At 42.9% G+C, this 27,061-nt stretch overlaps 1 protein-coding gene and 1 pseudogene across 1 annotated transcript; both read right to left on the bottom strand.

Moving 5' to 3' along the window:
- Window positions 1–292: 292 nt before the first annotated feature.
- On the bottom strand, window positions 293–26,341 carry HAL (histidine ammonia-lyase). Its single transcript, XM_019446488.2, has 20 exons — window positions 26,007–26,341; window positions 25,333–25,393; window positions 25,198–25,225; window positions 24,793–24,867; window positions 24,627–24,699; window positions 24,468–24,534; window positions 24,122–24,159; window positions 23,176–23,301; window positions 19,283–19,422; window positions 17,900–17,947; window positions 17,107–17,254; window positions 16,257–16,352; window positions 16,097–16,155; window positions 14,922–15,002; window positions 12,011–12,076; window positions 11,762–11,927; window positions 9,110–9,244; window positions 4,626–4,734; window positions 4,457–4,526; window positions 293–1,278 (listed from the first exon to the last, which is right to left on the bottom strand). The coding sequence occupies exons 1-20, from the start codon at window positions 26,251–26,253 to the stop codon at window positions 1,138–1,140; spliced, it is 1,974 nt and encodes a 657-aa protein (XP_019302033.1). The 5' UTR covers window positions 26,254–26,341; the 3' UTR covers window positions 293–1,137.
- Window positions 1,433–1,550, bottom strand: LOC128775114 (U4 spliceosomal RNA; annotated as a pseudogene).
- Window positions 26,342–27,061: the final 720 nt, after the last annotated feature.

The following is a 27,061-nucleotide window of genomic DNA, read 5'->3' as shown; positions in this document are numbered from 1 at the left end:
TGAAAGGTACTGTTGGACCCATTTTAGGCTTTAATCAAGTAAGCAAGCTGGCAAGTGTGTCTGTTCTTTCCCTGGCCTCCTGTGGTTTTTAGAGCCACGGTTTCAGACTCTTGCGCTTGGGGTGCCTTGCACATATTTGCACAAATGGATGCAAAATGGAAAGTTAAGATCTTCCCACAGATCTTAACCTTGGGAAGCCAAGAGGTCATCTGACCCATCCTTCATCCAGATGATTACTTAAGCCTTCCCAGAAGATCCCTTATCTTATTTTTTGAGGAAAAAACAGACTGGGTAACACATCCAAGGCCCCATCGACCTTTGTCAATAGTTCCTCATTTTAATGATTACCATTACAGAGAAGGGGTTGGCTAACTTTGAACATAAAATTCCTGATTTGTGAGACAGGACGTTCCTTAACAAAGGGTACTATAGGAATGTGAGTACAGTACTAACACATAGGAAGAAAGTAGTAATATTAACCTCTAACTCCAGTTTAAGCATCTAAGATTTTTTTTGAGATATATAGTGATATTTGATAAATATCACTAAGGGCCACTCCAATGGCAATCTCTTTATCATTCCTCAGCTCCTTTGCACAAAACCTCTTGTTGACCTCTTGACTACACTATGATTCAATCAATAGAAGAAAGAGAAGCTTAAGGACAAATTATGACTTCAAAACAAGTTGTTTATCAAGGCCTATTAAAGAACACCCATCATATTATAGTGTAATTCGATCAAAGTTATCTAGTGGAGAGTTTGTCAAACAAACAAACAAACAAAAAAGATTTACAAAAGTCTAATGCATTTGGAAAAGAATACCATCAATCTGTTTCCAGATACCATTTGAACTGTTTGAGTTCAAATAATGTTAAGTGGCCTGTGGCCTGTTGATAGCGTTAAGAAAGAAAGAAAACTATAATCTGAAAACAGCTGCCATGTCTCAAACCAAGTCAACAAGAACACGGCGCTACAGTCAGCAACTAATACAGTCACCAGCCTAACCAAAGTAGGTTTTAGAAGAACGGAATAAAATAATGGGTTGATCTACCCAGGGAAGTTCTCAGGTCTTTTCCTCAGCATAATACTACTTGCTGTTAAAGTACCATCTGATCTGCTAATCCATGACAAAGCCCATTAAAGATCCCCAGACTCTGGGATTTTGATGAAATTCTTATGTAGGAATTCCAGTGAAAAGGCCGTTGGAGAAACTGGTCTGGATTCTGGAATATGTTCCATTCTGTATTTTTCTATGTATGGTGCAGCTACTTCCCAAACCTGAAAAGGACAAAACAAAGTCAAAATGTTGAGGACACTGTTCTCACATGCCATGGAACATCAACCTCGTAGGACCAAAACGTCTATCGCTGACTAGACACGTAGCGGCTGTTTCCTTGCTTTTGTTCTAAGCCATTTGACATACGATCTGTGTCAACTGCTCTTTGGTTGCATTAACAGATTTTAAAATACAAAGTGTGAAACCTTTCTATTAGCAATAATCACACCTCGGATAAACCTCATTGGCTACGATACTGCCACTGTGCAAAGCTAGTCTGAAACCTTTCTGGAGTTACCATGAAGGTTTTCAGCTGCTTACTCTTCTGAAGCAAAACAAGCTAACAAACACACAAAGCCTAGAGAATTCAGTGTGGACAGCATTAAAGAAAGTTGCTCAAACGATGACCGTGTGTTTTCTAAAACAAACTTTGAATAAGGCGGTGGATTTCCTCATTTGCCAGATTTCCGTGCCGTGTGTGCTCTATTCCTTACACCCTTGCTACTCAGAGTGTGACCTGTGGAGCAGCAGCAGCAGCATCTGGAACAAGATCCCCAGGAGATTCACACGCACATCACAGTTTGAGAAGCGTGCTTCAGACCCTTGTTTATACCTCCACCCACCAACCTATTCTCTTCCAAGCATCATGTCTTCTCACGTTAAGGTCCTGTTTTTGGTTTACAACTGCTTTTTATCAGCTTGCTGCCAACAACCAAGGAGGATTTCCTGTTCTTTTGTATTACCTTAAAAAATATATTCTTTCAAAGGCTAACTTCCTCGAAAAGATACGTGCATCTCCAGGTTTAATTGCAGCATTATTTGCAAATAGCCAAGACATGGAAGCAACCTAAGTGTCCACAGACAGATGTATAACAACTCCACCCAGTCTTAAGAGTTAACTTGAGTTAAGGTAACACACTTCTTGCTTGCCCACCTAAGGCCCTTGATCTATAACAGAATTAATTTGTTTCTTTTGAGATTTGCCGACCACTGGCCTTGGGGGATGAAGGACCAAGAACTTTCCCCACCTGCAGAGGCCAGCAAGTATGTTTGGAGCCACCTTGGCTTTCCAACTAGCCCAGCAATGTTTTAGCAAAATGTTTTTCTTTTTTAAGATCACACAGTGATTATTGACCTCCCTTTGGTCATCTGTGGATCTTGCCCTCCTTTGCAGAAAGAACAAAGTACTCTTGGGGAGCCTGGGTGGCTCAGTCAGTTGGGCGTCTGACTTCAGCTCAGGTCATGATCTCACACTTCGTGAGTTCGAGCCCCGCAATGGGCTCTGTGCTGACAGCTCAGAGCCTAGAGCCTGCTTTGGATTCTGCGTCCCCCTCTGTATCTGCCCCGCCCCTGCTCTCGCTCTGTTGCTCTCTCTCTCTCTCTCTCTCAAAAATAAATAAACATTAAAAAAATATTAAAAAAAAAAAAAAAGAACAAAGTACTCTTGCACAACCTCTGGGTACCAAGAAACCAGACCTCCTTGCAGCTCCCCCACTCCCCTGGGAATCAAGAAACTGGAACTTCTTCCACAACCTCTAAATACTGAGATAACTCTGTAGCTGACATCATTGAGTCTGCATGTAAGTAAGAAATGTCATAGACCACTGTATTCTCTTAACTGTTTAACTCCCTTTAAATACCTCTGTGCTAGGCAGAAACCTGGGAGTTGGCTTTTGGACAAGAGTTTATTTCTCCCCAGGTAGCTGGCCTCCTGAATAAAACTCATATTCCTTTCTAATCAAAACTCATCTCTTGAGTATTGGCCTTTCAAGCGATGGACAGCTGAACTTGGTTTTCAGTAACAGATGAATGGATAGAGACAATGTAGTATGTATGTATGTGTGTGTGTGTGTGTTGATCATCCATAAAAAAGAAGGAACTCCTGGCATTTGTGATAACATGGATAGACCGTGAGGGCAGTATACTAAATGAAATGAGTCACAGAAAGACAAATACTGTATGATCTCACTTATGTGTGGAATATAAATAGCAACCACAATGGCAAAAACTGAGTTCATAGATAGAGGGAATAGATTGGTGGCTGCTAGAGGTGGGGGGGGGGGTGAGGGTTGGAGGGTGAGCGATATGGATAAAGGGGGTCAAAAGGCACAAACCTCCAATTATAAAATAAATAAATCTTGGGGATACACAACATGATGACTATAGTTAATAATACTGTATTGTATATTTTAAAGTTACTCAGAGATTAGATCTTAAAAGTTCTCATCACAAGAAGAAATTATAACTATGTATGGTGACAGATGTTAACTAGATTTATTGTGGTGATCATTTTGCAATATATACAAATATTAAGTCATTAGGTTGTACTCCCGAAATGAATATGTTATATGTCAGTTATATTTCAATTAATAAAAAAAGGCCAACCTCTCTCATCTACCTCTCGATGTGCACCAAAGTTGGCAGCAAGCAAGGGGCGTCCCCTCAAAGGGTGTAGGGCACACTTAGAAATGACAGATGTGAAGATCAAAATACATTCCCCAAGAACAGAGCAATGGTTCCAGGGGAAATCAAGAAATTCTAGAGAACATGATACTCACAAATTATTACAAAAGGCTTAAAGAACTTTAAAAAATATATTTAAAAAACGAGTCAGCCTATGAGGCATCTGTCCCTATCAGAGAAATCTCTAGTCAATGAAACCAGAGGAAATAAGCGGTAAAGAGAACCTGTAGGACCTCAATCAGGGTGATGATAGGGTAGGACACCCCACGGCGCTAGACAGACCTATAGACCTTTGAAGTAAAAACCTGGGACTTCGTTTTCTCTTCGGGTCTATTTAATCATTGGACCAATTGGAGGTGGTGGTGATAGCATCACAGAAAACATACTTTTGAATGAAAGAGAATGCTCTTGGTGAAGGGGATCCATGAAACTCTCATCTCATTTTTTCTCCCGATGAATACCTGTCCCAAACTCCATTTAAAATCATTTCAGTTTCTAGTCATTAGATATTTAATGTTTGGGTGCAACACAGGACACTTAAGTGGTTATCAGACAGCTTTTTAAAGTTGCACAAGAAGTTGCCCAAGTTCCTTTTTGTTCACATCCAAGGCATAGACGAGAAACAAAAGAATAAGACAGTATTTCTTCACTCCCTACTCCCACTTTGCTTTCCCATAATGACCCAAAACTAAGAAATAAGCCAAGTGGCCAACTTGCCTTCTGTTCCAGGAGCAGCCTGTGCGCTGCCTCAATGTCTGGGGCCATGAAGCGATCTTTTATCCAGGGCCTACAGAGAAAGTACATCAAACCATCAGCCAAACATTCACCACTGCCAGGGTTCACAGATCTGAAATGATGGCATCTCCAGGGACCTGTTTGACTTTACCTTACAACAGAGCGCACCAGGTCATATACTTTTTCCAGAGGAGTAGTTGTTCTCAGGGGGCGTAGAAACTCTATGCCCTGGCAGGCTGCCAGAAGTTCGATGGCCAGCACTACAATAAGAAAGGTGGAGGGATGATTAAAGCCTGACTTCGTGCTGGGGGGATATAACTCACGAGGAAGTCGACACTGCCAGCCAACCAAGAGATAGTCGGTTCTCTGTCTAGTGGTAGAATAAAGCTGCCTTGGTGTTTGGTTACCATCTTAAATTTGCTTTTCTAACCTATTGGCTGTATGTTTAATGTTAAGAAGGAGAACACTATCCAGCTAAATGTCTTAGTCCCCCACTTCTTACTTTACCTGATCAAGATGGATGATATCTTTGTCCTATTTCCACCTTTGCATAAATTTCAATTTGTTTTTAGTCTTGCTATTTCTTTTGGCTTGAAATACCTGGCAATAGACTTTCATCAAAGGATTGAAGGAGCCAGCAAATGAGCAAATGAGTTTTTTGTTGTGCTGGGACTAATTCTATAGTGCTCATTTCAAACCTTCAAACTCAAAGGCTCCCAGGCCCATTAAAACTGAAATTCTAGGGGCGCGTGGGTGGCTCAGTCGGTTAAGCATCCCAACTTGGGCTCAAGTCCTGATCTCACGGTTTGAGTTCAAGCCCCGCATTGGGCTCTGTGCTGACAGCTCAGAGCCTGGAGCCTGCTTCAGATTCTGTGTTTCCCTCTCTCTCTGCCCTTCTCCTGGTCCTGCTCTGTCTTTCTCTCTTACAAAAATAAATAAACATTAAAAAAATTTAAAAAAATGCAATCCTAGAAATTGGTACTTTGCCAACTTTCGGCTTCTTGATAAAACAATCCTTACACAGGTTTTTCCTAGCTAAGAACTTATTAAATGTACCATACCTTGTGATTGGCTTTGAATATTGACATCTAAGTTTCTCTACATTTGGATTCCATTATTTGCCAAGAAAAAATAGTTTAGAAGTGTAACGTTGATCAAACCATTTAAGTGGTTAACTGAAATGGAATATTGAAAATATTTGACTTTCCATCTTAGAATTTATGAATCGCATCACAAACTCTGGTGAGTACAGACAAGTCACAATAGGAGAGGATGAAATAAATGAATCTATTTTGGACCTGGAAGAAACTTTACATCTTCTAGTCTAGTCCCCTCACTTCATATGTAAGGTATTGGAAACTTTAAGAAGTTGAGCTGGGGTGGACAGGGAAGGCATCTGAGGTGAAATCTGCACAGCTACAAAGAGAGTGAAGAAGTGAACCATGTGAAGTCCTTGGGGAACAATGTTGCAGGCAGAGAGACCAGCGAGGACACAGGTGCTGAGGTACTGGCAGGTACAAGAATAACACTGTGGCTCCAGGGTATCGAATGGAATGGAGACAGGTGCGAGTGAGAGCCAGAAGCCAGATCACGCATGATCCTGGTAGGCTACAGGAAGGGGGCTGGGTTTTGTTTGGAGTACGATGAGGAAACTTGGCAAATTTGAGCAGGAACATGGTGTGATCAAAATTACATTTTAAGAAGTTCACCCGGGTTATTGTATGTGGTGACTATGGAAGAACTGTGGTTAAAACAAGGAGATATCAATCAAAAGGAGATGATGGTGCCTTGATTTGGTGTCTTTTGACAGTAAGGTTAATTTGCTGAAGAACTGGCTAGAAGATCCGATCTGGATAGGAGTCTGATAAGGGTGTCCCCTTAACCTTCTGGCCAGAGCCACATGTTTAATGGGGAGACCATCTCAAGAATGAACATTAGGAACACACTCCGGTAGGCAGTTAATAACCAGTGTTGGTGAGGATGTGGAAGAATCAGAACTCTCAAACACTGCAGATAGGAATGCAACATGGTGCAGCCACTTTGGAAAATAGTCCGGCAGTTCCTCAAAAAGATGGAGGTCAGTCACCATATGACTCAGCAATTCCACTCTAGAGAAATGAAAATATATGTCTTCATAAAAACTTGTACACAAATGTCTATAGTAGCATTATTCATATCAGCCAAAAGGCAGACAAAACCCAAACATCTCTCAACTGATGAATGGATAAACAAAATGTGTTAAATCCATAAAAGGGAATGTGTGGCCATAAAAAGGAATGATGTACATGCTACACCATGGAGGAACCCTGAACACATTATGCTGACTGAAAGAAGCCAGATACAAAAGGCCATATATTGTATGACACTTACATGAAACGTCCAGAATAGGCAAATCCATAGAGAGAGAAAAGTACATCAGTGGGTGCCTAAGCCCGGGGACAGGGTGGGACAATAGGAGAGGGATAGGTACACGGTACGAGGTTTCTTTCTGAGGTGATGAAAATGTTCTAAAATTTGTGGTGGTGATGGCACAACTCTGTGAATATACTAATAACAACTCAAGTGTGCAATTTAAATGGGTGATTGTATGGTATGTAAATTATATCTCAATACAGCTGTTAACAAGAATACTCAGCTCTCCCACATTTATCTTAAAATACCGTAGTGTTTGCTTATCCGCTGTTTCGCTTTCCACAGTTTTGGTGGCCTGCAATCAACCACCGTGTGGAAGCAGGTGAGCCTGATGATTTGTCAGGTTCCTCTTTCTGGCGAATCATCAGGTCAATAGGAGCCTGACGCTACGTCACAACGCCTGCGACACTCACCTCACTTCATCTCGTCTGTAGGCGTTTTGTCCTCTCTCATAGTCACAAGAAAGGGTGAGTACAGTCAGGTATTTTGAGAGAGTTCACATTCACATAACTTTTATTTCAATATATTGTTATAATTGTTCTATTTTATTGTTCTTGCTTATCTCTTACTGTGCCTAACTTATAAATTAAACTTTATCATAGGTATGTGTGTATAGGAAAAAACATGGTATACGTAGGACTTGGTACTACCCGTGGTGTTGGGCATCCACAGGGGGTCTGGAACGTTTCCCCCGTGGATAAGGTGGGAATTACCGTAGTGATACTCTTGTCAGCCAACTGCTTCCAATACAGTTGCAAAAATTTAGGAGCTTAGATAACAATGCTTAAAGGAAGGCAATTCCTTTAAAACAAAACAAAACAAAACAAAACAAAACAAGGGGGCGCCTGAGTGGCTCAGTCGGTTAAGCCTCCCACTTCTGCTCAGGTCATGATCTCACAGTTTGTGAGTTCGAGCCCCGCATCCGGCTCTGGGCTGACACCTCAGAGCCTGGAGCCTGCTTTGGATTCTGTGTCTCCCTCTCTCTGCCCCTCCCCTGCTTGCGCTCTGCGCTCTCTCTCTCTCTCTCTCTCAAAAAATAAACGTTAAAAAAATTAAAAAGCTAAACAAGGGGTGCCTGGGTGACTCTGTTGGTTGGGTATCTGACTCTTGGTTTCAGCTCAGGTCATCATCTCGCAGTTGGTGGTTTCAAGCCCTGTGTCAGGCTCTGTGCTGACAGTGACAAGCCTGCTTGGGATTCTCTGTCTCCCTCTTTCTCTGCCCCTTCCCTGCTCCTGTGCAATCTCTGTCTCTCTCTCTCTCTCTCTCTCTAAATACATACATACATATATACATACATACATAAACTTAGAAAACAGTAAACAAAACAAGCAGTAATTTAGAAGGCAGAGAGAGGTTGGCCTAACGCAGTTCCACCCTAGAAGTATCTGCCAGAAGGTTTGGATCTGAATCTTGTCAAGCCTTTAGGAACAACGGCAGTATACAGGGAATGCAAGGGCTAGAGAGCAAGTTAAAAGTAACACCATAAGGGAGCCAACAGGTAAATCCAGAATGTCAGTTTCTAACAGAAGACTGACCTGTTTTTTTGTTTGTTTTTTGTTTTTTGCTTTTTTTTAATCTAGTCCATGGCATGAAGGAAAAAAAGGGAGAGGGGACTGTTCTAGATAAAAAGAAGCGTAAAGCCTTTAACACACCAAATTTAAAATGTGGGCCTTAAATCTAGATTTGAAAAAAACCCACTGTAAGGGCATTGAGACAATTGTGAAATTTTGAATATGGACTTATCAGTGACCCCAAGACTTGTTGATTTTGTTGGATGTGATAATGGCATCATGGTAGATAAAAATGCAGGAAGAAAATAATGTGATGGGATTTGCTTGAAAATAACTTGAGAAAAGTAAAAGAAAAAATGAAGCAAATGTGCTGTTGAGTCAGAGTGAGGTATAAATGAGGGCTCGTGGTACTAATCTCTCTACTTCTGAATATGTTTTAAATTGTTTGAAAAATAAAGCCAACCAATAAACCTGATAGGTCAGCAGGTGTGGTTCTTAATTTTCAGCGAGCATCAGAATCACCTGGAAGACTTAAACCAGATTGTTCTGCTCTCTCCCCTAGAGTTTCTACTTTAGCAGGTGTTGAGGGGGTGGTGCCTAAGAGTCTGCCTTTCTCACAAGTTCCCAGGTGATGCTGATGCTGCCTGTTTTGAGGCTCACAGATGTAGAAGTTAATCAGAGAGGCTTGCCATCCCAGACTGGCTGGGTTTACCTTGCTCCACGTGCTCGATGACCCGAAGTGCCTTCCTTGCTGCCCATCCTCCCATGGAGACATGGTCCTCTGTGGCCGCGCTGGTGGAGAGAGAGTCCACCGACGAGGGGTGGCACAGAGCCTTGTTCTCAGAAACTGCAAGAGGCCGTGCAAGTTAAATATGCTTCTAATAGGAAAAATGGCCATGTTGGCTGCTCCCCGTGACCAACGTCATGGAGGAGCCCCTCCAGGAGCTCTCGGTTGTTATCCAAGCACCAGATGGTCCAAAATTATTTTGGGAAATGGAAGCAGGTTGGGTTTGTATCAAAGTGAGAAGGACTTGGAGCCAATAATGAATTCTGAGATAAGACCAGATGGGAACCCTAATAGTACAAAGCCCCGTTGAAAACACAGGAAACATTTAGCATGCTAGGGAGACTAGGAAAAAAAAGATGTGATGGTCTTTTCTAAGTACTCAAGAACAATTGACTGGTACTATCACCAGAGGAGGCCTTAGAATTCAGGGTGGTGTTTGGGGATGGAGACTGGACCCCAGATCTTGAGCAAGGATATTTTTCAGTTCAGACTGTTCAGTGATCATATAAGTGGAGGCAGTGGGTTAAGCACAGGCTTCATGACTGCCAGAGATAACTTGGGGAGGCTGGGGAAATCCTAGTGATGGCCTGGATTGGTGTCTCCCAAACTTTATTGTGCATATGACTCGCTCCATCTTGTTAGAATGCAAATGTTGAGTTTCGTGTGGCCTGAGATTCTGATAAGCTCCCAGGTGGTGGCTGGAATTTTGGCTCAAAGACAACACGTTAAATATGGAGGACCTAGATTCCAGAGCTCCTCCCCAGCTCCAGAAGCCAGGGAAGGCCAAACTCAGAGCGTTTTCTTCCCTACACTTTTGACCCTGAGAGTGGCTGAGTGAGACTTCAGTTGTTTTCTGTGCCATAAGGGGTCCTGAGGTAATCTAGCTACATGAACTAGGGTGGTCAACTCATCCTGGTCTGCCCAGGACTTGCCAGGTTTCAGCACTGCAAGGCCCAGGTCCTGTGACCCTTCACCTGCCATTAGATGGATAAGCAGGCTGTAGTGAGTCTCATTCAGAAAGAGAAGTTACATGTCCCCCCAAAAGAAAACTACCCATTTCGTTATAAAGAAAGCAAGTTGAGCAACTTCAATAGGCAGTTTAGGGAAGCCAAACACATTCAAACGAAGCTTTCTGAAGTCCCTAATATTTTCTAGAAATCAACCACAACCTCCCTATGTTAATGTGAGAAGTTGCTATCCTTTAAGGAAGTATTTTCATAAGGGGGTTAAGTGAGCAAATAGAAGATCCTCGGCAGAGGACATCATGAATTCAGGGTCTCTGTTGGTTTTATTGAGTTTCCATGTGAGGCTTTGGTGAGGAAAGGGTTAGGAGTAATCCTAATAGCAACTAATATTTACTTACTGCTTAGAGACATGCCGGGCATAGTTCTAAGGCTTTATATGCATTAATTCATTTAACTCTCAAATTAGCCCCATTAGGTAAATTTATCACCCCCATTTTATAGAGGAGTAAACGGAGGGTCAATAGGATTAAGAAACTTCCTCCATATCACACTCCTGGTAAATGGCAGAGCTGGGATTTGGACCCAGAGTCTATGCTCTTGTGTGCCCATGTGATCTCCTGCCTCATGGGTAGGTTTGCCAGAAAAAATACAGAATGCTCAATTAACTTTGAATTTCAGATAAAAAACAAATAACTTTTTAGTATAAGCATGTCCCAAATAATTCAAGTTTAACTGGACATCCTGCATTTCTATTTGTTAAATTTGGCAGCCATATTAGGATTATGTACTCACTAAAATGAGATCTGCATTAATTGAAGTGAGAGCATAGACTTGAGGACAAAAATGCCTGGGTTTGAATTCAGTTCTACTTGCGAGCCGTTCAATGTTGGGTAAGTCACCTAACTTCCCAGATCATCCGGTATTCATCTATGCAATGGGGGTAATGATAGTGCCTTGCCTCACGGTATTGTTGTGACCGTGAAGTGAGTAAATATAAATTAAGTCCTTAGCAGGTCCTTTGTTCCAGGCCTTGTTCTGATGTGTTACTTAAAGTTTTAATTCAGAAATCAGTGACACTGAACCTCAGTTCTCATAGAGGGCATCTTGCTTCTTATAAGCATTTTTGCATATTGTAATCCCATCTTTATGTTCTTAGAGGTCAGTATATCTAATGAAATGTATCCAATGTTTAATCATCCAGGTCCGTTCATGTTTCACCTTAATTATGGATATCTTTGTCTTTTTCCTTCTGATAGTCCCCAAATTGCGATTAGGGAAAAAGCTACAAACATGCCATTCGTATGTGACGTTAAATTGCTTCCTACAGAGAAATTGTGGAAACCTCATTATTTACAAACGCTTTGGGGTATTATTCTGTTTTACTTCAACTTTGTTTAGATTTTATTATATATATATATATATATATATATATATATATATATATTTTTTTTTTTTTTTTTTTTTCCTAAAATATGCCAGGCTTCCTTCTGCATTTGTATTGAGACAGGTAGGATGCAAATGAGGGGGGGAAAAAACCTCATTCAAGGACAGAATTTGACACTTTCAGATAAAAAGGACGGCTCGCCTCCTGAGAAGTGGGCAGTGTTCTTACCGAGGGCTGCAGCTGTACAATGTGCAATCATGAATCCCGAGTTCAGACCACCCTCAGCAACCAGGAAGGCAGGCAGCTCGCTGAGAGAGGGGTTACAGAGCCTTTCAATTCTTCTTTCACTAATAGCAGCAAGCTCATGAACTCCAATGGCCAAATAGTCCAGGGCCTAGAAAGAGTGACTCAATTCAGTTGAATTGAGCCTAAATTGGAATATGCTTTCAGGGTCAGGAGCAATTCTAAAAAGCTTACTTTGGCTGGGTATTCACCATGGAAGTTTCCTCCAGAAATAGTCTCTCCCCTACTGGCAAATACCATCTTTCAAAACAGGTTAAGGCTTGAATATAACATTTGCTGATCACTGCAAGTGGAGGTCTCCCCCACCAACCGAAAGTAGAGCGTTCCTATGATAATCTTTTCTAAACCGAAATGGCATAAAGGGAAGAAGTGCTTACCATTAATTTACATGGAAAATTTTTGAGCATTCCCAGACCCTCAAAATCACCTCTTTTAGTCTTCTGATACCAGAGGACACATCTTGCTAATGGATGCACAAAATAAATTAAGATAAAGCACAGATGCTCATACAGTTCAAAGCCCTGGCAGCCTGATGCTGAGATGCTGACTATAGTTCCCAGGGAAGGAGCTCGGTGATACTGCTGTTACCGCTTCAGATTTCTTTCAGTCCGTGAAAACAAGTACTAACGTAGGTCTGTAATGCAGACTTTCAAGAAGCAGGGGATACCTGTGTGACTCTTTTCCCAACCCACTAATTTGTAACACTGATAGCCCTTGTACAAATATGGGTGGAGGGAAGGAGATTCTCTCTACAAGCAGTTGTTGACATAAAGGGACAAAAACCCGAAAAAACAAAACAAATATCCCAAACCTTAGAGATGAATCATGTACACCCAACGGGGGGCCAAGAAAACATGAAACATCAATTTTTTCCCCCTGAGATTAGAGATTCTCAAGCACCACAACCATAGTAATTTTAGCGGTTAGTACTTTCCCTCAAAACGGTCTATATCTGAAACGAAGAACAGAGACCGGGACGCCAGTTTAAAAGCAAACTCTTTTTGGCAGGGGGCAATGTGAGCTTGTGCTCCGTAGAAGAATTTGCTGAATGAAGACTGTTGATGAGCAACCACTAAATTGTCTGGAACAATCAATCCTGGGAACGTTTTCAAACTCTCTACTCGGTGATCCTATGCCAGCATTCACAGCATATGGCAGCCAATAGGCTGTTGCAAACCAATCTAAGTAGGAGGCAGCTTAGACTCCCTGCATATCAATGCCCTCAAGGATCATTCCTTTGTATCATGCACTTCACTTGGATCAACAGGCACTCAGACAAAAGGCAGTAACAGATCCTCCTTGCAGATTCCAAACAGCTAATTTTCACCTCCTGGACTAGAGAATATTATCTATGAACTAGGAACTCTGAGACAGGTTCTGACTTCCAAGGAACTGGAGATGCACGTATTACACTAACTTAGTCAAGTTTGGAGTTACTCTTTTCTGTACATATATCCGTGAGCCTATTAGGCCCAATGCTGGCTCTTCTGTACCAAGCCACCCCCAGTCACAGGCCTTAGTCTTCTCTCCATTCTCTGAATCCTTATAGCAAGTAATATCTGCACCTATTTAAAACTTAAGCGTGTTCTGTTGTTCTCCAGTTGTTTCGAATTTGGTTGCCGGCTATCAGATTATAGCACTTTGAATTTAGTTCCCATAACATCTAGCAACTATGTAATAGGTGCTCTATATCTACAACAGGAAAATTCAGAAGACTATTCTTTCGAGTAACTCCACCATTGTAGGAGAACTCTCAAATATGGCCTTATTGGAATTTCATCAATAATTAAGAGTCTTTAATTGAGAAAGGAAAAGACTGTTGGCTGAAACTTTTGCTGGGGCAAGTGGTAGTGTAAGAATTTAGTAAGGAATTATCCCTCTCCCATATCCAATAATTTAATGGCAAATCTTTCTTTGTTTTTTTCATTTTGTTTTGTTTTATTTTGTTTTGTTTTACTCTATAAGATACCCTTTCAGGTCTAAATTATCTAAGTGTAGAAAGGATGCCTTTCCTCACAGTGCCAGAACTGACAAGAACTGACAGATGAGACAGACTGCATAGACTTCATGAAAATTCTAGTCCATTTTGGGGGGTGAAGTATGTTGAGGTGAGTGAGTTGAGGATTACTTAGTGTGGGTTTGACTTAACTGTAAAACAATCTGAGAGGACATAAAACACACATCCTGAAGTAAACTTGTCAGAGAAACCACACTAAAAGGGTCTTGTGATGAATCTTTCACAGCTGTTGCGAAACCTGTCTGCTAAACTAAGCTGTGAGCTCCTTCCAGGGTTGCTAACTCAGCACTTTGTCCCGTATTAAGAACTGAGGCCGACATGGGATAGGAAGGCATATATTCCTAAGGGTTGGGTGGTCTTCAAAGGCAGTACTGGGTACCTCTGTGACAACTTTGCCAGTGTGACTCCCGAGTGATCACATCAACGTCTGGGGGAACTATACCCTCAAAGAATATTCCATAGCAAAAACAAGACGGCTCTAAGATAACCACACCATGAAGGAAAGAAGGGCTGCATCCTTGAAAAATGGAAGCATTCTTGCTATTCTCTGTAGAAATACGGAAATACTGATTTGAGTACACTCCATGTCAAAAATAAAAACTTGAGATGAGGAAAGCCATAACTCGTTGATCAATACTTTGATAAGTGTTAACAAGCTGCCTTCCGTTTCATGTGTCACAAGAACCGGGAAGCCTTGCATAAATGCAAACCTACCCAGGATCCCCATAATCACACTTGTGACCTCGGTTTTCATCTTTCTATCAGCAATCTCAGCACTGGGTTTTAGGGCAAAGGTTTTCATGAAACCTCTCAGCCAATGCTGGAAATATGTGCATTAGCTTTTAATGAGTCCGTTTGGAAAGCACAGCGTGTTAGTCTCTGAAGGGAAATTAGGTTCTCAGACCTGCCCCTGCCAATCATCAGCTCTGAGGTTCCTCTGAACCTCAGGTACTTAGTCTATGAAATGGAGTAACAACAGAGACACTACACAAAAGGATCGCTTTAGCATATCTAAAAATTACTAGCTTGATTTCTATAACTACAGTTTAGTAAGCAGTCAAAAGATACAGGATTGTCTGTTGCACTATTAAGTTCTGTGGTAATGATGTTCTTCACAAACGCTATTGTGTCATTCACCACACCATGGACCTAAAATACAAGATTAAATGAGTTAATACATTGAAAACACTGATAATGGTGTCTGTCACACAGAGTCTGATACTCTTATTAGAATAGCAAGAATGTTTTTTTTAATGTTTATTTATTTATTTTGAGGCAGAGAAAGAAAGAGAGAGAGAGAGCAAGCGAGCATGAGCAGGGGAGGGTCAGAGAGAGAATGAGAATGTCAAGCAGGCTCCACACTGTCAGTGCAGAGCCTGATGCGGGGCTTGAATTCATGAACCATGAGATCATGACCTGAGCCGAAATCAAGAGTTGCACACTAACCAACTGAGCCACCCAGGCACCCCGAATAGCAAGGATGTTTTAAACTGGGATTTATTTGTACTGTAGGGCTAATTTAGTGATTTTCCATAGACGTTTTTGATCAACTAGTTAGAATAGAACTTGATGAGTTAAAGGAAGTAGGGTATTTATTCTAGGGAGGACCCTATTACACTACAGAATCTGGCACCAGATCAAATATTGTTTCATTCTTGAGTTGTGTGTTAATTTCTTACTCAACTAATTGCCATCCACAAATGAGTTATAACATCTGCAATACTGGATGCCTCATGCCCACTCAGGTCTTCTGCATTGTTTTAGTCTAAAGTTAAGCCTCACAGATTTATTTATGGTGGTTTATATCTGCTTATTAAATGAAGATAAAGTACAACCATGATGTGCACTTAATTTTGATTAGACTTTCCTGCAAACATCTCTGAAAGCTGGTTCTTGCTATATCTAGAAGGGAGAACCAGTAAACTTCCATTAACTGGTTAGGATGATGTTATCACTAAGAATTTTAAAAAGTTACAGCACTAAACCAACAGAGCAAGTTGTCTCTTGTGCTTCTGTACAAGGGAATTGAGCAAAGCACTTCAAAAGGAAACAAACAGCTTAATATATAGAATAGAAACTAAAATAATTGGACAAAGGGAAGTATGACACACATAATTTTTAACAGAGGCAGTAAAGAAATTTGGATCATAATTGACCATTACATGACTTTTTAACACTTACCTCTTTTTCTTTTCACCCCTCCCTGAATTGGGAAAAAAAGAAAAGGCTTTTTGTTTGTTTACCTGTGGACAGCAGCGCAAGGTATATGCGTCCTGAACACGATCACAGAACCTGTGACTTTCTGTGGAAGAGGTGGAAGGGATAGCAATTTTTTCAAAGTTATCAATTTTTTCCCACAAAACATAAAACCAAATAAGCTCGCTCACAAAAACATCCCCAGACCTGCTATTTCAGAAGGGTGGTGATCCGAGTCCAAGAGTGACCGAAACCGAAAAGCCACTTCAACTTGCCCACGATGAGGGCGAACAGCATGGATGTCTAGAATTGATGGAGAACAAGTCTGAGCACTTCTTCCATTAGCATAAACTACCACTGGTGATGGTTCAGGACCATCCATGGTGCTGACACAAGCCTTCAAAATCCCAGGGGTTCTTACCACCACTCACAGTTAGAACCTCAACTCCAAAAACAAGCTTTTCCTTTGACTGTACTCTTTCTACTTTAAATATCCGAGTGCAAACTATGTGTTAAGCCCCCTGGGAATTCAACTCAAGACCTTGGGCCTACCCTAATTTAGGATTTAGGCTCCTAATGGAAGGAACCTCCACAGTGGCCAATTTTAGACAGTTTTACATCAATTTTAGGCAGATTTCTGTCCTACTACATAGAATGGTAGGGAGTCTTTCAAATTCATTACTTTCCAGGTAAACTACAACTTCTATGGTTTTTCTCTCTCAATTTTCTAATGGAGACCAACTTTAATCCTACTCTACTTCTAAAACCCTGTGGACAGATTCCTTAGACAGTGCACAGTTTGACGGGAGTTGGGCCTGGGTGATCCAGAACGCTGGGTGAATTCTAGAGTCAGCATCTGTAAAACGCGGTCATTCCAAGGATCAAGTGTGGCATAACTTAGATGAAGCTGTGGCAGTATTGTGTATGCCATAGGCCCTTGGGTTTTCTCTTTTTCCCCTACCATGCATCCCCACCACTCATGTTTAAAGACCTGGACCAGCCCACCCAACCAGCTCTGAATGACTGAATAGCAACCAAATGGAAGAACCATGCTGACCAGTATCGAAGGCTTTGGTGGTGCCTTTCAGCACCTCAAGGGTCAGGGCCGCCACGATGTCAGCCTGACGTGCAATAGCACTGGCTCTCTCCACAGCTTCGCAGCCCAGGGAGGTGATCATCTGTGTCCCGTTGATGAGTGCCAGACCCTTTGGAAAGAAAGAGAGAAGCTCCTTGCTACATTTATTGTAACCTATGTACAAGTTGATTTCATATCTTTTGCATCCCTAAGAGAAAAGTTAACCCGTCAGCTGAAGGACATTTATTTATGTTTTCTAAAGTGCAAGGCAGTAAGGCTTATTTAAGCACTTGAGGATTAAGTGCTATCCTAAGTGAAATTGCTAGTATAAACCTGGCAAGTGGAATACATGTTAAGTATCCCCACTCTCAAGACAACAATGAACGTCCAGTGTAGCTGCATATAAAATCTTTAGCTCCTAATTACGCAGCATTTCTTCTTTAACTTGTCATCATTGTGGACAGGACATCCTAAAACATTTCTGGCCCAAGACTCTTGGCTGAGAGCACCCTGAGGAATCTTGACTTATAGCATCTGTTAAGGATCCTTAGAGATCCCGATTTGAAGTTTGAATTAAGTAAGAGAACCCCTAAACATTTGTGGCGGGCAGAATCTTCTGAATGCTTATGGACGAGTCCTCTCTTCAGTGACAAACTTTTAACAAACATGAAAGCCACATTTACTTTAAGAAATCAGTGAGACCGACATTAAGACTGAAAATAGTATATAAATAAAAACTTGTTAAAACGAATACATTTTCCTTGAATCTCCTTACCTCTTTTGGTTTCAGAACAACTGGTTTCAATCCATGAGCCTCCAAGACCTGCAGAATGATTAAAAAGATAAAAATGGGTATCAAATGAAATACTAGCCTTTTTCTAATTTCATAAGGAATCAATAAAATATCCTTAAAGCCTAAAGATCTGTCTTATAAAAGAGCAGACCTCATAAACTGGATCTTTCACCCTCCTCTGGTCTATAGTTCTGTTCTTTAATCTGAAAGCAGACTTATATTTCACATAATTTTTGTACTTAAATCAGGGGCATTAGTGTCTACAGAAGTAACCCCGAATTTTGGGTTTTAGGTCCTTTGTGTTCAGTTTCCACGTTACTGACTCACTTTTTCTTCTGCTGCTTCCTGAGTACATGTTTACAGAGTAAGAGTATGTGAAATGCCCTAGGAGGCAGGAAGTAGGTAGGATAGCACAAAGGAAGGGCAAATAGCATTTGGAGGGAAAAGAACCAGGGGAGCAGAGATGGAAGTTTCCCAGAGGACTTAACAGAGGGAGGAACAGGAGTGAGTGAATAAGAGTAGAATGAGCACGAGCTGGTCCCTCTGTCCCGGGCACAGCACATCCCAGCTGTAAGGAACCCCCAGTTTCTGTAATGTAGAACTTAGTGGGAGGGATTAGACCAACAAGACTCTTATAAACCAGTCTAAATTTAGACTTTATTCTAAGGACAATGGGAAGCATTACAGGCTTTAGCCGGGACACGCTTGAATTTGCTGTGTGATGGTGGCTGGGAAAACATTGTACAGAGAAATAAAGATCAGGCTTTAGGGAAGAAAGGTGATTTGGAACCCGTACCCTCCTAAGGATTATCTGTTCCTTTAACTTCTTCCTTCCCCTGGGTCCTCTGCCCCTTCATTGGGGAACCTCTCAGCAATTGACCTGGGATGACACCTCAAATAGTTCTTTGGGCTGCTCTGATGGAATTTGGAGATGGATGAGGAAAGCATTAAAGCTTTACCAAAAGCAAGCCCTTCTGATTAGCCATTGGGGTGGAAGCTTGGAGGAAAATGGAGCCTGCTTTCCAGAGGCCATACAGCAGGTACTATGATCCACAGCGCTATACCGTGAGACCAGCAACTAAATAAATTTGCAACAGTGTGTGGCCTCCGGGATAGACACTGGAAGATTTTTGGCTGCAGAATAAAATGCTGGGATTAACACTGACTGCTGTACCTTTTCACCAAGGTGACCATCAAGTCCAAAGGGCCAATAGTAAAGTATGGAAGCTAAGAGCCTTACCTAGTTTGACTAATGGTGGCTCCCTCATGGGGTTGCTGTAGGGATTCAGTGCTATAAAGTATGCAAGTGCAGCCGGTGCCCAGCCTAGGGAGATTACTGCAGGATGTAAGTTATTAAAGTCTTACGTATTTAGCATCAGCCCAGCCACTCTTTGGAGACCACATCTTCCCTTCTCCAATTAGCCCAAGAGCAAGATGAGAGAGTGGCGCAAGGTCTCCACTGGCACCAACCGTTCCTTTCTCTGGAACGTAGGGCAGGCAGGAGGCTGGGAGAGAAGTAGGCACCAGTTACTTGTGGCTCTCTTCACTTTGCCAGCGAGACCAACCTCTCCCAATAGGATGTAGTATCACTTTATGGCACAAATACCTGGGGAAAGAGTTCCTGGAGCACAACTAATGCTTAATGAACCTGGCTGCACTGCTATTAAAAAAAAGGCAGAGAGGAATAAGGGTGGGTGGGAGAGAGCACCTTCCCAATAACAAAAAGCCTTCCTTCCCTTATAAGCTGCTTTAAGTTTAGACTATAAATATCTGTACTCTGAAAATTATAAAACATTGATGAAAGAAACGGAAGCCAACACAAACGGTATGACATTTTGTGCTCGTGGAGCGGAAGAATTCATATTGTTAAAACGTCCATTCTGCCAAAGCAATCTACAGGTTCAGGGCAATTCCTATCAAAACACCAATGGAGTTTTTCACAGAACTGGAACACAGAGTCCTAAAATTTGTATGGAACCACAGAAGACTCCAAATAGCCAAAGCAACCTTGAGAAGGAAGAACAAAGCTGGAGCTATCACAATCTCAGATTTCAAGATACACTTCACAGCTGTAGTAATCACAATGGTGTGGCACTGTCACAGAAACAGACAAACAGATCAACGGAAAGACTAGACAGCCCGGCAATAAATCTATGCCTATATGGTCAATAAATCAATGGCAAAGGAGAGAAGGATACATGACGGGAAGACAGGCTTGTCTGATGCTGGGAAAACTAGTCCACTTCCTCACACCACACCCAAAACTTAATGTGAAATGGACCAAAGGCCTAAATGTGAGACCCGAAACCATGAAACTCCTAGAAGGAAAACATAGGCAGTAATCACTTTGATACTGGCCTTAGCAACGTTTTTTAAGATATGGGTTCCTCAGGAAAGGGAAGCAAAAGCAAAAATAAACTACTGGGACTATACCAAAATTAGAAGTCTTACGCAATGAAGGAAACCATCGACAAAATGCAAAAGCAACCTACCAACTGTGCGATGTTTGCAAATGATATATCTGATAAGGAGTTAATACCCAAAATGTACAAACAACTTACAGAACTCAACATCAGAAAAACCAGATAATCCAGTTAAAAAGTGGGCAGAGGCTCTGAATAGCCATTTTTTTTTTAAAGAAGATATACAGAAGGCTGACAGACACATAAAAAGATACTCAGCATTACTAACCATAAGGAAAATGAAAATCAAAACCACAGTGAGCTATCACCTCACACCTGGCAGAATGGCTATAATAAAAAACTCCTTAACAACAAGTATCGGTGAGGATGTGGAGAAAAGAGAAACTTTGTGTACGACTAGTGGCGCAGCCCCTGCAGACAATGTATGGAATCTCCTCAAAAGATTAGAAACAGAACTACCACATAATCCAGTAATTGTACTATCAGCTATTTACCCAAAGAAAATGGAAACACTAACTTGAAAAGACATATGCCCCTCCTATGTTAATTGCAGCATTATTTACAATAGCCAAGACATGGAAGCAGCCCAAATGTCCATTGCTAGATGAATGGGTAAAGGAGAGGTAGTATTTATATACGATGAAATACTACTCAGCCATAGCAAATAATGAGATCTTGCCATTCGTGACAATGTAGATGGACTTAGTGGGTATTATGCTAAATGAAAGTAGTGAGACAGAGACAAATACCAGTTCACTTATACGTGGAATCTAAAAAACAAAATAAAAAAAGTAGAAACAGACTCATAAATACAGAGAATAAACTGATGGTTGATGGGGGTGGGGGCATGGAGCAAAATGGGTGAAGGGGAGTGGGAGGTACAAGCTTCCATTTATGGAATGGATAAAGCATAAGGATGAAAGGTATAGCATATGAAACATTTTTTTTTTTTTTAAGTTTAGACTCTTTCCTAGGGACATTACAGATTTTAGCCAGGACATGCTCAGATTTGCTGTGTGAAGCTGGTTGGGGGACACGGTACATAGGGGACTAATACAAATCAGGCTGCATGGAAGAAAGGTGATCTGAAACCCATATCCCCATTAGGATTATCTATTCCTTTAAGTTTTTCCTCCTCCTTGGTCCTCTGCCCCTTTGCTTTTACTGTGCATGTCCTAATCAGATCTAGAAATTTTTAGGAATTGTAACAATGTATCTTAAAGATCAGGAGTTAGCTGTTGTTCATTACAGCCTTGCTTCAAAGAACAAAAAGTTAGAAATGATGTCAACATAGAATTAAGAGACTTTTGGGTGGCTCAGTTGGTTAAGCATCTGACTTTGGCTCAGGTCATGATCTCATGGTTCATGGGCTCTGTGCTGACAGCTCAGAGCCTGGAGCCTGCTTCGGATTCTGTGTCACCCTCTCTCTCTGCTCTTCCCCTGTGCGTGCTTTCTCACTCTCTTGTAAAAATAAACATTAAAAAATTTTAAAAAAAGAATTAAGAGACTCTCATATAACCAAAGAGTGTGTGCAGTCATTAAAAGCTATTGGGGGAAAAAAACACTATTGGAGAATGTTTGGAAACATGTAAATTTTAACATTAGAAAAGAATTATAAAATGTTCTAGAAGGATAAGGCACACCAAAGTATTCACAGGGGTTCTCTGAGGAGGTAAGCATAGACAGCATAGTCTCTGTTTCTACTTTTGCCCAGATTCCTAGGCACCCAGCCTACTACCTCACCACCACTTATAAACAGACATGTACTGTTTTGGAGGAAATTCTCAGTTGTTAAAAAAAAAAAAAAAAAAAAAAAAAAGTCCTGTTCTTTCTAAAGTAAACTCAGACTCCTATAGCAGTGTGTTTTCCATCTGTAGATAAGGTTAGTGGCATGAAGCAATGCCATCCACAGGCCAGCTTCCAGATCATAGTTCACCTAGGGAATTCTCAGAACTCTAGGGACCCAGGGGGGTCCTAGACTGACCCATAAAGCATAGGTAGGTTTACAACCAGAGATGTACTATCTGCGATTGTAGGGAAGACCAGGGTGGGAGGAGGGACAGGTGGTGGAATCACTACTGGTCTGCTCAGCACAGCCATGTCTACCCATAGATACCCCATATACCTTCACCCCAAAGAGTTTCCCGAGCCTGTGCTGATCTATGATGTTCATCTTTATCTGTGAGAAGGGACGGTGGCCTCCTAAGCATTTCAAATCTTGTCTCCACATTGGAGTTTTTCTATCCTGAGAAGTAAGCTCCAAAGAGCTGAACTGTATTGTATCCTGGCACGAGATGGCTTCCTGGTCCAGAAGCAAGTCTTTGATCTCTTTGATGCTTCTGTTTTATCTTTGCAAGAAGTTAAGTTTCAGTCATTTAAGTCTGGGTATTCCATTATCTGGGGAGCATTAAGATGTCAGATTCCCAGGCACTAAGCAGAACTACTGAATTGGTCTTTGGGATGGACATCCAGGAATCACTGTGTTTCCCAGATGATTTGATGCAACTTCTCTAACCACATCTGGGCATCGCTGAATTAAAAGTTCTTTCCAGCTCTGAGCTTTGGGCCAGACTTGAGGGATTTGTTCCAGACTTAAAGATACCAAATACTAAGTGAAGGGTGATGAAGTGTGAGTTGAAGGTACACAGGAGTAAGCATCTCTGTCCCCACCCCTGTCCCCTCAGGTAGTCTCCTTCTCACCAAGCCCATTTCCATTTGTCTCCATTATTCTATGTCATCTTGTCTCTGTTAGTCGTCACCCTGCCATCAACCAAGTCTACCTGTGGTATATGCCCAGCCTCGGGGGAGGCTCAGTCTGGGGATCCATGGCATTACCATTAAATACTTCGATAACTTGCTTGAGGGTCTCCAGGGAAATGCCACTGTATCCTTTGGCTAAGACATTGATCCTTAAAGCCAGGAGCATCCGACATCTCTCAGGGATTAGTGGTTTCCCAACACCTGCAAAACGGAATTAATGTTTTCTTCTAGAAATCTTTTCTACCTCCATCTCTCAAATCTTTTTCCATTTTAGTCCAGTCTCCTACCACTGTCAAGAAGAGACTTGACTCAGTCAAGACGCATTTGCACTGCTCTCCTTCCTGATTGTCCTGTTTGTTAAAGTCCCATCTTCTAGAAAAAGGAGAAGCCCCAGTTTTGCCTTCTTAGTTCTCTTTCCTAGAATGCTTCAGTGAGCCCCACCCTCCCCAACACCCTTAGAATAGCATCCAGACTCCTCAGCACAAGCTCCCCTGCAATCAGGTGGGACTGGATTCTTGACATCTCATCTCATCCTGACCAACTCATTCCCTGAGTTCCAGCCTTAATTTCGTTCCCTAAATACACCACTCTTGGGGCGCCTGGGTGGCTCAGTCGGTTAAGCGTCCGACTTCGGCTCAGGTCACGATCTCATGGTATGTGAGTTCGAGCCCCGTGTCGGGCTCTGTGCTGACTGCTCAGAGCCTGGAGCCTGTTTCAGATTCTGTGTCTCCCTCTCTCTCTGACCCTCCCCCGTTCATGCTCTGTCTCTCTCTGTCTCAAAAATAAATAAACGTTAAAAAAAAAAATACACCACTCTTGACATGATAGCATAGCTGCTCCTGCCCCAACCCCTTCTCTCCACCTGGTCCATTCCTTTTTCTCAGATTCAGCTGAAAGGTGGTCTTGTCTGATGCTTTCCTCTTTCCCCTCCTCCCCTGAAGCAGAATTGGCACTAGTTAGTGGAATGCATTAGCTGTTCGTGGCTGTTACAGGATGCCTCACTCTGTTTGGAATGATTTACCTGAAGAATGTGAACGTACTAGGTTGACCTGCAGCTCTCTGGAAGAGAAAAGGAAAAAACCCTCTTAGATACCTTGCAGTGAAAATGTTTCCTCAGCTGGGAAAATGAAGGAAAGAACAGTTGAATCTTTGGAGAGGCAGAATAAGGCAGCGTGATGCAATGTAAGAAACCAGCAAGCCTGTGTTTTCAAAGCCAACTCATATACAAGTTAACAGGAGACTTATCCTCCTCATCTGTAAATTGGGGCAAATGTTAATTATTTCTCTTGTTGAAAGAAGTCTCAAAGATGGGGACAGGTGGCATGTGAATGCTTGTGTTTGCTAAGGAGGGTGGGAATCAGACTTACTCTAGCTTATTGACAGGAATTATAGTTCTGGCAAATTTCCCAAAACCTGTAGTGATACCGTAAACAACTACAACAAAAAAACAGACATTGTACAATTAGATGCAGGCCGTTTTGTTCGGTTAATAAAAAGAATTGTAGGACACAAAGAGAAAACAATACCAGTTTTTTCTTTTATGATGCTATCTATGACTTCCCTGGATTTTTGCACCTTCTTTTCCGCAGTTGGGGTGAGCTAGGAAAACATTGGTCAAAGCAGAGCATGTTGAAAACTTCCATACGCAGTGAAAGAGGTCAGAGGACATCCTTCCCCTGCCCTCCCCCATACCTTTATTTTGTAGTGTCCTTTTCCCAAGTTGACCAGATCCTCTGTGGTCAGGCTGTCCCCATCTAAGGCGATGTACTGCACAAAAGAAGGGAACTTCCATGAGCTCGAGCAGCTTGGCGCTTGAACAAGAGCATAGGGAAGCCTCAAACAAAACTACATTTTGACACCCGAGAGATTTTACCCTTGCTCTGACACATTCATGTCCTAGTTTAAACGACCACTTGCTCAAGAGGAGGCTGAGTAAAGAAGGCTAGCAATGGAAGAGCATAGTTAATGCATTTGCCTACTCCACCGAGCAGGATAAAGCCCCGTCCTGACAGTGTTCACTCAAAAATTTTGCTGGCTCCACCCCTCCTTAAGTGAGGGGGACTTAATTTTCTTTATAAACAGCGGCTGGAAGTTTACCTTTTCAGGCTCCCGGTATTTGCTGTATCTGAAGCCAGGTAAAGGAAAACACTGGGTAGCGTGAGAAAGCCCCCACCCCATCACCGGCAGGGGCAGCCCCCCAGCGCAGACCCACCGGCCTGCAGGAAAGGATACAGGTAAACTCCTTCTGGTTGTGATGGAATGAAGTCGGGAGACATGGCATCCCCTTCTATAACTGAAACAAGAATGCGAGACAGGCTCCTTACAGATGGCAAAGGAGACGCGCATTGTTGCTGGTAAACCAAGAAAGGGCTCTTCCACTGCCTCTGACTTCTATAGAAATGGCTGCTTTAAAACCACTTCAGAGGCCTTCAAGTGCTCCCAGCATCTTTACAAACGACGGCGAAATGCAGAGAGGCAGGTGTCAGGTGTGGACCAGGGTTTACAGGGAAGTTCAAGATCTAACGCCCACCCCCACCCCCATCCTCACCCCCAGCTGTATTTTGTATTAAATCCGAACCGCTTAGGCCACTGGCCTCCAGTCCGCTGAGGTGCTTTTGAAGGGCAGAAGGATCTTCAAAATGATTCTGTACCTGCAGAGGCATTCATTCAGATGTTGCCTTTGCTACTTCCTAGCGCTGGACTCTAGGTAAGCCACCTCATTTCTGGGTCTGCTGCCTCGTGGTAAAAGGGGGATGAGAATCCTGCCCTCTCCAGGTTATTGTTGGAACCTAAGAGACAGCACGACCCCCCCCCCCCCCCCCGCCCCACCCACGGAGGGCAGAGAGGACACCAGGACCTCCTTCCCAGGGATGCGGGGACTGGGCCGCCGCCCTCCGGCCACTCACCCACTTCCACGAACTCGTTGTCCTCCAGGGCCACCTGAAGCGGGTCCTCGTGGTCCAGGAGGCCCAGGCCTTTGCATCGGCGCACGAGGAAGCGCACGTCGTCCACCGAGGCGAAGCCGCCGTTGTCCGGCTTATTCTTGACGTACCTCCTGATGGCCTCGCGGCCCAGCCAGCCCACCGTGAGCTGCGCGTCTCGGCAGGGCACGGCCAGCCATTCCCCGCGCACGTGCACCGTGTACCTGGGCATGGCTCCGCGCGACCCGAAGGAGGCCCTGCCACCAGGCCGCCTGCTCCTCTGCCTGGGCAGGAGGCTGGCGGGGACGGTTTTATCTGGGAGGGACTTCCTAGGTGTGGTCGGCGGGGAGGACACCGCTGGACTTTCAAAACACGCCCCTTCCCTCGCCTTAACTCATCCACACGTTGGACAAATATTTATCGAGGGCCGCACGGGGTTCCTGTGGGTTTTCGCAGCCGAGAGAGGGGCGGGAGAGGGGGATGCAGGCAGGCGAGCGGCCCGTCCAGCCGGGGTACAGCCCTGCTGGCGGAAAGGCCCGGCTTCTCCCACGCTGGGGGTCCCAGGTGCCCTCCTGCTGGCCTCTCTCTCAGGGTCCCGGATTTCTCCCTGCCCTGGCTTCTGTGTTCTCCATCGAGGGCAGCCTATAAACACCGTGTTCCTGTCTTTATCTAGAATTACTCAACAGTAAAATGCACCTTCTGGCCTACTGTGACACCACGGAGTGTGGCAATCTTCGTTTTCTTGTTTATTCCACAAACGTGTGTTGAGCAACCACCCCCTGCCGCCACTAAGGTTTTCCCATGCTGTCCCTCAACGAAGGGAGACAGCAAAGGCCAGAGATCATTCTCACAGCTGAAGGTCACGTCTGGATGAATGAGCTATCATGGCTGGGAGGTTAACAGCTCAGACCGCCACAGTGGGACTCCAGCTCCACTATGTATTAGCTTTGAGCAAGTAAATTATTAATTAGCCTCAGTTTCCTCTTCAAAAGGGAAGAGGGGTGAGCTGCCTCACTGCTGTATTTGCAGTGTCTACCTGG

Source organism: Panthera pardus, unplaced genomic scaffold, assembly GCF_024362965.1.
Source record: "Panthera pardus isolate Hobbes unplaced genomic scaffold, ASM2436296v1 HiC_scaffold_6, whole genome shotgun sequence".
NCBI lineage: Eukaryota > Metazoa > Chordata > Mammalia > Carnivora > Felidae > Panthera > Panthera pardus.
This window is presented reverse-complemented; position numbering and strand designations above follow the sequence as displayed.